At 38.3% G+C, this 8,952-nt stretch overlaps 2 protein-coding genes across 3 annotated transcripts; one reads left to right on the top strand and one right to left on the bottom strand.

Annotated features, from left to right (window-relative positions):
• LOC104714539 lies at positions 103-4,331 on the bottom strand. Of its 2 annotated transcripts, none has more exons than XM_019229767.1 (16): positions 4,026-4,331; positions 3,862-3,934; positions 3,665-3,765; positions 3,445-3,561; positions 3,218-3,364; positions 2,833-3,135; positions 2,634-2,764; positions 2,301-2,419; positions 2,124-2,215; positions 1,750-1,981; positions 1,600-1,654; positions 1,206-1,354; positions 1,047-1,117; positions 795-968; positions 328-426; positions 103-251 (listed from the first exon to the last, which is right to left on the bottom strand). In XM_019229767.1, exons 1-16 carry the CDS (start codon positions 4,110-4,112, stop codon positions 138-140), a joined length of 2,064 nt encoding a protein of 687 aa, XP_019085312.1. In that variant the 5' UTR covers positions 4,113-4,331; the 3' UTR covers positions 103-137. The 2 variants fall into 2 exon arrangements, with proteins under 2 accessions (XP_019085312.1, XP_019085313.1); XM_019229768.1 differs by having other exon boundaries at positions 3,665-3,762.
• LOC109126507 (inactive serine/threonine-protein kinase/endoribonuclease IRE1-like) lies at positions 6,057-8,152 on the top strand. The gene is made up of 5 exons (XM_019230126.1): positions 6,057-6,820; positions 6,948-7,120; positions 7,326-7,463; positions 7,524-7,569; positions 7,669-8,152. Exons 1-5 carry the CDS (start codon positions 6,057-6,059, stop codon positions 8,150-8,152), a joined length of 1,605 nt encoding a protein of 534 aa, XP_019085671.1.

Here is an 8,952-nt window from a genome sequence, read left to right as displayed (position 1 = left end):
TGTGCAGACTGTGATAGCAATCTGACCCATCATATGTAAAACTTATTCCGTGTCTAAAAATGCTGCCATTATCTTTTTTTTTTCTAATTACACACTAAATCCAAGAATACAGCCAAAAGTATACCGATACCATATATTCAGATTTCAGATGAAAGACATACCATGCGCAATTGACTGGAATTCGCCTTCATTTTCAAAGCCTCAGCATCACGATCCAACTGGCACTTCCAGGTTGTAAGAAGATCCTCATCCTGGTAACAATTAGCTCAGGTTTTTTGACAGACAACAGACGAGAATGCTTACGTCTACAAGAATAGAGTAACAGACCTGTGGCATGCAAATAGTAACTTTATTTTCAAAGAGATTCGTTAGAAGTTTCGTTGCCGTTGGGACTTCCTTTTCTTGCTCATGTTGTTGTCCAATATCCTGAGAATATTAAGTAAAAGTAAGATTAGTCCCACTCTAGAAGAAACGGGATACCCTCCGTATCAAATATGTTAAAGGCTTGATTCAGAGGAAACATGCAGAACTGAAAACCGGCTAGAAAACAGAACTGATAACAGTCTAAACTCGCAGTTACAACAGGAGCACATTACGTTTTCCCACTGCACTAGACACCAGAATAAATTACGCAGTATAGTCAAAAGGTTATATATTAGAAGTCTACTTCAACCACTAAAACACTGAAACACGGAAATGCAGAATGCTCTAAACAAAAAAATGTAGCAATGTTATTTTTTTACGAAATGAGCTCAAGGCATGCAACTGAAGAAAAAGCATCTCATAGTAACTACCTTCTCCTTGCGATTATCAGAGTGCGTCTGTGAATCGATCACAATTACGTTATCTGGGATATCTTCAAGTTTGCTTTTGAATGCAGAGCAAAAATCGGAATTTCCAACAACAAATTTCTCAGCATCTTTCAAAAATAGAATGACCGGACAAGTTCCGCTCTCATCATGGACAACCTGGAAACAGACGAAGATATAAGCATATGGAAAGTATTAGACGAAGAAAAAAATCATTACTTTGCAACTGAAAAGTACCTCAAACAATTTGTCAACAAGTAATTCATCTAGATCCTCGGAACCCGAGCTCTCGAACTGAAGATTAGTAGCTATTAGAAAGACAGACGAAACAGTGTGTGAGACAAGAGCTGCTGAGGACCAGTAACCAGTGCACTACTGAACATGACGTAGACGTACCACTGCAGAAGTACCCATGTCCCATTTCACACAGGTCACCAAGAGTAACTCCATCAGGTACTGGATTCTCAAATCTAACACCCACTTTAGCTTTAGGATTCTCATCAAATACTAAAATTACTTTCCCTCTAATCCCAGAAGGTGGTCCCCTAAATAATATCAAGTAAAGTGAATATAAATTTGTAAAAAGATCTACAAATTTAGATAAAACTATAAGATAGGATATAGATTTTGCGAAAGATATATACTTCTTGGATGTAAATAGAAGTAATTCATCATAAATTATTTGCATTTTCTAATAAATGAAGATACTTTCTTCGTAAGAGCCAAAAAATATAATATTCATACTATATAGAAGCAGCTGCCTCAATCAGAACTATCAGAAGAAGCAAACCATGAGGTAGGTAGCCCCCGACAGGACTCATTGCTGAAGAATCTTACCCTGTCACCTGCAAGTGTTTTTTCACAATGAAGTATCAGAAACCCAGAAATCTAAGAAGATTGAAGAACATTATTTTGTTGCAAACAACATAAAGGGGCATGCCTTTCTTCAAAGTACAATTCACTGGATTTCCAAATGAACAAGGTAAAGTCTTAGGCTTTGAGTCTGGACCAGAAGAAGCAGGAGGAGAAGGGCTAGATGAATCTCCATCACCTGTTGACAAAGCCAATTTCTTCCCTCCATCAATGAGCTCTAAACTCTGCCTGGGAAGCTTACATGACTTTTTAGAAGCAGGTCCATCCATCAGTGACTTAAATTCCTCAGCAGTCATAGCCTGCAGGAGATTGCAGAGCAGATGCACCAGGAATTACTCGTAGTTAGGAAAACAGACAAATAAGTGTAGATGCAAAAACTTTCCTCTAATAAACTAACAAGCATATCATCATACATATCTCTAATCAACAACAATATCTTACCCCCAAAATTGGATGGCTGTCAAATATTAGCAATTTCGCCTTGAAGTGATTGGCAAGTGCTTTAACCAATATCTCTTGGTATATTTCAGACCCTGAAACAATTCCAACCAAAAAGAGAAAATGATATTGCCGCCTAAAAGCAGTACAGGAACCACATAAGCAAGATACACCACAAACCTGCAGGACCAGAAAGCAATATCCTTGGGTTCAAATTGGTGAAGTCGGAGGCATATCCTTTATTCTTCTTTTTGAGATGTACATGTGAAACAGCTAGTAAAGAATTCTTTGTACTCTCACTGTGATAATAAAACAGAAAGACCTTAGTACAGTACCCATGCAAAGCCCAAAATACCAAAGACAAGAAAAAAATATGATTTGTGTGAAAGACTCCGAAGGGAAGGACAGGGCCCTCATATTTCCTAACTTTAATACTTCAGGAAGGGAATTCAAAGTTATGACAATTCAAAGTTCATAGAAAGAAATGCACATATCTTAAATCTGTAAAAATACCTCAAATAATAAGGAAATTCATCCAGTGAAAATTCCAATCTTTCGCAGTCTACAATACCAGCTTGAATATGTTTCTTGAATTTTGCAGCTAGTTGTGAACCCCTTGTCACCTCGTTTCTCTCCTCTAATATCTGATACTAGCTTTGTTAATATAATGCTAATTATTGTTGATGACGCCAGGGTCCAAGGGAGTAATTACCTCAATTTTGGAATCTTGGTTATGGCTGTCTGCAGCTTTATTACTTTGATTGTTATCAGCCATGCCGTCAAATTCAAGCTTTGCGCCTTCTTGGACCCCAGAAGTAGCAGGATTCTCTGGCGCTTGCCAGCTCATAATGGATGCACGGCTTGATAATCGTAACTCCCGACTCAAGCTTGCAAGGGATGCGAAAATCGAAAGGTTTGATGGATCTCTTGCCTCTCTCTCTAACAGTAGAAATTTTCCTGCAGGAACCTCTTCCATACCAGCTGAGTCTGCAACATTAGGCATCTGCTGATATATCTGGATACAACTTAATGGGAAAACTTCAAAAGGTTACTTGTTGCACATTTCATACAGAAGAAAAAAAAAGGTGGGAGGATACGAAAGCATAGCTCCCGCAATCACCAAAAACCAATTCGTCACCAGAGCGTAGCACATGGCTGAAACCCTTGTGGGGAAGTGCTCCATTAATCAGCACAGGTCCCCCGGTTCCTGTGATATCTAGAACCGCTACAACATTTCCATTGCGCTGAACCATGTGTACAAACAATAAATGAGAATACAGAACCAGCTTGTTTTGTACTCTCAAAATAAAAGTATATATAAAACCTGAATTCTTGTGATCTTGCACAACAAAGAACCGAGATTCTGGCTGTGTATTACTGCGTTGGAGGCTAGACAAGAACCCAGAGTGAAGCACGATCTAGCAATGTAAACGTCTCGATTCTGAAAAATTCACAAGTAAGCTCATCAATGTTTCAGGCAGTATAAAAAAAAGCATCAAACCTATTGAATCCATAGAGAGAGAGAGAGAGGTTAAAAATCAAACTTGTGCAGACTGTGATAGCAATCGACACCACGGGGTCTTAAAGACACGATCTTGATAAGTCCATCCGTCAAAAGAAGCATACGGCGGTGGTGCTGAGTCTACTAGTTCAATTTCAAACAAAATCCAAAAACAATCAAACAAAATCAAAAGATGAATTGAAATTTTCAATTTCAAAGATTGAGTGAAGACGGACGGACCGTGGCGTGGTGGTTTCGCCGCCTGAATCGTGGCGTCTCCGGCGGTTGATGTTGAGGTTTCTTCATCTTCCAACTGAAACGAAGAATAATATATGCCCAAAATTCGCCCAAATTCTCAAAACCCAGAACAGAAGAAGTTGTTAAGGTCTCCGGAATCAGAAAACCTTTTGGCGTTTGGATGAAAGAAGAGATTCATCGTCGGAAGAAGCTGTATCGCTGTTACCCCGCGGCGGTGACAACAACGCCGCCATTACTGTTTCTTTCTTGATCTCTCTTCTTTCGATTCTAGCAGAAGCGGCGCGATTCTTTAAGAATCAATGTGAGAGAGAGAGAGATGAATTTTGAAACAAGGAACCCAAAGAATTATGAATTGTGATTTTATTGGACTTTGTGAGAGTGATGCAGAACCGAGCGTGTGAGTTCTCACGTGTGAAAATGCCACTTGTTGGATGTGACGACGAATCAGTGGCCGAAACGTGGCGTTATTAGATTGGACGATCAAAAATGGCCGTTAGAAGCTTTTATATGAGCAAAGTTGTTTTAGTTCATTTTTTTTCTTCTGATTATCGAATCTTTTGTTAAGAAAAAAACCTGCAAAATATGAGTGAATTTGAGGGAATGAAATAGAATGTTAAATTGTATATTCAATTTCATAATTCTTTAAAATTCTAGTGTTATTCAAACTTATGTAGATTTGTACAACAAAGTGATTTAAGCCTTTGCGTAAGTAATCTCTTGAGAGAAAAATATGTTTAAAAAAGGCTAATCTTGCTCCTTGTCCTTGGAAGAAGTCTTTGACAGCAAAACGTGGTTAGCTCTAAATCCTCCAGTTACTTGGCACAAGTCCGTGTGGTTTATCGATAGGATCCCCAAGCATGGGTTCATATGTTGGGTGGTGCCTTGGAAACGTCCAGATATGATGGACATGTTCTCTTTGTGAATGCGAGAGCTTTTTGAGTGCATGATTAACAAAAAAACCAACAGGTTCAGCTTAATCTGCATAGCTGTGTCACTGATGTGGATCGGGAGATTATCAGATTTGTTGTATATCACAGTTGAATGCCACAGGAGTGAATCAGAGGAAATTAAGGTTAATTAGTTTTTAAAAGTATCATCCTTATTACACTCTTAATTTACCCTAGTTTGGCTGTGTACGTACTTTACTGGTCAGTATTGAGTTTCTTACCCCATGCATGGCAGAGGTAGTACGTACTTTGAGTGTGACATGATATATTATTTGTCTAGTGCTTGAATTCTGGCACATTTTAGTTGTATATATTAATGCCATTTATTCATAAGGCATTATCTTTAAGATCTTGGCATTACTTGACGTTGGTTGGAGACAGTTAGTATTTCAACATTGACCCTAGCTAGGGCATTTTGATCTTAATATGCTGAAGAAGGTCAAACGAAGACCCAGATTGATGCACGTGCTGAGGCGGTGTTCTTTAGTTTTCCTTTTCTTTTAGGAAAAGTTGGAATTCTTCCTTTATTTTCAGTTCTAGATACGTAGGTCTTAGAATAATAGAAACTTTATAATTCATAGAAAGAATAGGGTTTTGGTTATTCTCTTATACAATTACAGAGCTTTAAAACTCTTAACCTCTCTTGTCTTCTGCTAGAACACCGGTTCTCAACTTCTATTCGTTTGGGTATTCGCAGACTAAACAATGGAATTTGCAACTACTATCCTTTCGCTACGTTACAGATACTACTGGTTGTCAAGAAAACCTCATGTCCAAACATCAGGTTTAGATCTTTGTGAATCGGACTCTCTTCATATCCAAATGATCCGAGCGATGCTGGGTTTCCGTCGCCATATACGGTTGTTTCTACTACTATCATGGACGTCTTGTTGTAGTGCCGCTACCACCGAGGTGACCGATTTATTAGGATTTTGTGACGAACATCAGCAATGCGTTTCCGTGGATACACCCGCCTTGCATCATCTGTGAGTTTTTTTATGTCCCTCTTCCTCTTTTAAAAGGCTTAAAGTATGTGATTGACTTAGTAGGTGTCATTAGGATTTGATATAGAGGTTTTGGTGGCTAGACTTTTTTTAGGGTTTCAGCTATGTATACTAAAGTAGATTACTGTATAACCTTTGATTTTTGTTGATATATATATATTTTTTTTGGTTGTCTTTTATGATCAGTGAGCCTATTGAGCCGAAGCCAATATATTCTTTTTCATCTATGTGGATGTGGATATTGGCCGTGATACCTGTGGTATACGTTGTTGTTTGTGTCTTCAAGAGGTTTTCATCGAAAGGAAAAGGTTTTACGAAAAGAAACGTAAACGAGCAGACACTTACAAATTCAGTTCCTTGTGCTTCAGAACTAGGAAAGGAGGATGCTATCATAAATGAGCAGATAGATACAGATTCCGTTATTTGTACATCAGGATCAGGAGAGGGTGATCATGTAACAAAGGAGGAAACATATGCAGAGGAGTCCGACGAATCAGTTCTTCCCGAAGATAATTTTTTGTTCGAGTGGTATCCAGAAGAATCATTAATAGAAATCTATGATGAAGCTGGCAACGGACTTGGGAGATTCGTTACTGATAAGTTGCACCTATCAGCTAAGAAAATAAAATATGGAAGCAACGACTCTGAGGTGTTTGAGGGTATTTATGAACGACGTTTAGTCGCTGTGAAACTTCTTGATCTACCGTATGGTAATATTGCTGATAAGAACGAGGCTGAAATCCTCTATGCATCTGACGATCACTCAAACATCATTCGGCTTCATGGTTTTGAGCACGATAAGGATGTTGCGTACCTTTGTCTAGAGCGTTGGTCATGGAATTTAGTTGATCTAATAAATTCTTGTGAGAGAAATTTGAACAACTCAACTAAAGGAGTAGCTCCGTCGGATTCTTTGGAAGATGATCTGGTAAAATTCAAATTGTGGAAAGAGAGGGGCATTCCATTACCTCTACTGATAAAACTAATGAGGTTAATTTGGACTTCGAATTTTATGCATATTTCATAATATTTTATGGTCTGCCTTATGCATGTATATACTTTTTAATTTACATATATAGCTCACCTTCTTCCAACTGTTTGCTTTATTTTGATGCAGAGATATAGTTTCTGGTCTCGCCCACTTACACAACTTGAACATAATTCACAGAAACTTGGAGCCAAAAAATGTGCTAATAGTATGTAAAGGGGGGAATTTGATTGCAAAGATTTCTGACATGGGGATTAGTAAGCATGAGGATAACCCATCGTTTGATGAGGACCTTGCCACATGTAAGTTCCTCATTGTTGTGTTTGGTAGATAGATCACCATATTGATTTGTAGAATAATGTAATGGCCTAGGTTGGTAATGAAAATGCAAAGCTAAATTCATGTGCATGTAAGTATGTGGTGGAATGTGTTATGGTTGAATCAATGATTATGCTCATGAAACAACTTTTACACAATTTTTTCTAAATGAATGCATAAAATTTTCAGGTTATGGCAGTCCAGGATGGCAAGCACCAGAGCAGCTTCGCAAGAAAAATGAAAATGAAGCAGTTGACATGTTTAGGTTTGGCTGTGTCCTATCCTACGCCATAACAGGTTACCATCCTTTTGGACGTGCAACTTGTCGTAATGACAATATCTTGGCGAACAATTGAGTCAACTCCTTCAACGTAAAACATCATGAAGCTTCAAACCTCATCAACCAATTGCTGAACCTCAAGCCTAATTTACGGTAATGCCATATTCTTCTTGTCTACTAATTTCATGAAGCTTCGAGTCTCATATTCTTCTTTCTAATATTCAGCTTGCTTTTTTTGTTTTCTTTGTGCAGCCCTACAGCTATAGAAGTACTTAATCATCCATTGTTTTGGGACTCCAATATGAGACTCTCTTTTCTTCGGGATGCTAGTGATCGAGTTGAGATCGCTGATTCTACAATCTCGAACTTACTAGAACGTAATGCACGAATTGTTATGGGAGCAAGCACGTGGAATCAATGGCTAGACAAAGACTTGGTCGATGAAATTGCCCCACCAGTCCAACAAGTCCAACAAGTCCAACAAGTTCAACAAGCTAAAAAAGCCCAATTTGTAAGGACATATAGGTATAACAAGCTTCGCGACTTATTACGATTAGTAAGCGCCTGGAAGCGCCTCAAGAAGAGACTCGTGGAGGGTTGGTCCCTTGTACCAGTCAAGGTTGGTGGACCTCTCAATCATGTTGTCACCCTCGAATCTAGAGATGGGCTCAAACGGGATTTTTACAGGGTTGTGCCATCCATCTACAAACAACATGAAGAGATATATAGCAGTTAGTGGAGACAGAAGACAACCACAAACAACCAGTTATCTACTGTCTAATGACTCTGTGTAAGCTATAAGTACCAAACCAATCTCAAATCCAGATCAAACATTCTTCTTCTTCATTCCGACACAGAACACATGCTTGATTTTTTATGAACTCAATCAAATCTTATATAAAAATGCACCAACAAAAATCGATCAATGTCTCTGCTGGTAGGATCCTTTACAAACCTAAACCAACAAAACAGAAACCACACTTATACATATACTAACCAACTATATACTGCTACATTATCCAAAGATCACTATCGAAGAACTCTCCTATGCTTCTAGTTTTCAAAATTGGAGTCTTACAAACTTATGAGTGAAAGGAGAAGGCATCAAGATGATTACCTCCATAGCAAGAGCACTGAACAGAAGCAGAGTTGCCAAAAGCTGCAGAGAAATCAGGACACTATCATTCTCTCTGTTTCCAAATTGATTTTGGTCTGATCGTTCTTATTTTAAAATCATGTGTCCCAAATCTGAAGCTTGATACGTTTGCAATCAAGCTCAATCGTTCTAATCTTACATTCAATGCTACATCGTCATCAAGGCAAACAAAAATCGAAAAATCATCAGAGTGTATATATCGATTCAATATAAATCACAGCCATTGAATCTAAAGGAAACAAACAAACAAACAAACAAACTCAAAGATCACAAAACTGTAAATCTTAGCTTCATCGAAATCGAAATTAGATCGAACAAAAAGAGGAAGAAATCGAAATGAATCGAAGAGGAAGATCACGTACTGGATTTGAGGTGAATCG

Source organism: Camelina sativa, chromosome 9 (assembly GCF_000633955.1).
Source record: "Camelina sativa cultivar DH55 chromosome 9, Cs, whole genome shotgun sequence".
Taxonomy (NCBI): Eukaryota; Viridiplantae; Streptophyta; class Magnoliopsida; order Brassicales; family Brassicaceae; genus Camelina; species Camelina sativa.
Note: the sequence above shows the minus strand (reverse complement) of the source record. Positions and strands in the feature narration are given on the sequence as shown.

Bases quoted from the DNA above. Each gene is read 5' to 3' on its own strand.
- LOC109126507 (XM_019230126.1), top strand. From the start codon at position 6,057: ATGTGGATGTGGATATTGGCCGTGATACCTGTGGTATACGTTGTTGTT. The intron at 7,464-7,523 runs GTAATGACAATA...AACATCATGAAG, and splicing joins TTTTGGACGTGCAACTTGTC to CTTCAAACCTCATCAACCAA. The intron at 7,570-7,668 runs GTAATGCCATAT...TTCTTTGTGCAG, and splicing joins AACCTCAAGCCTAATTTACG to CCCTACAGCTATAGAAGTAC.
- LOC104714539 (XM_019229767.1), bottom strand. From the start codon at position 4,112: ATGGCGGCGTTGTTGTCACCGCCGCGGGGTAACAGCGATACAGCTTCT. The intron at 3,365-3,444 runs GTTTTATATATA...CACATGGTTCAG, and splicing joins GCAAGATCACAAGAATTCAG to CGCAATGGAAATGTTGTAGC. The intron at 1,982-2,123 runs GTAAGATATTGT...AATCTCCTGCAG, and splicing joins ACAGCCATCCAATTTTGGGG to GCTATGACTGCTGAGGAATT.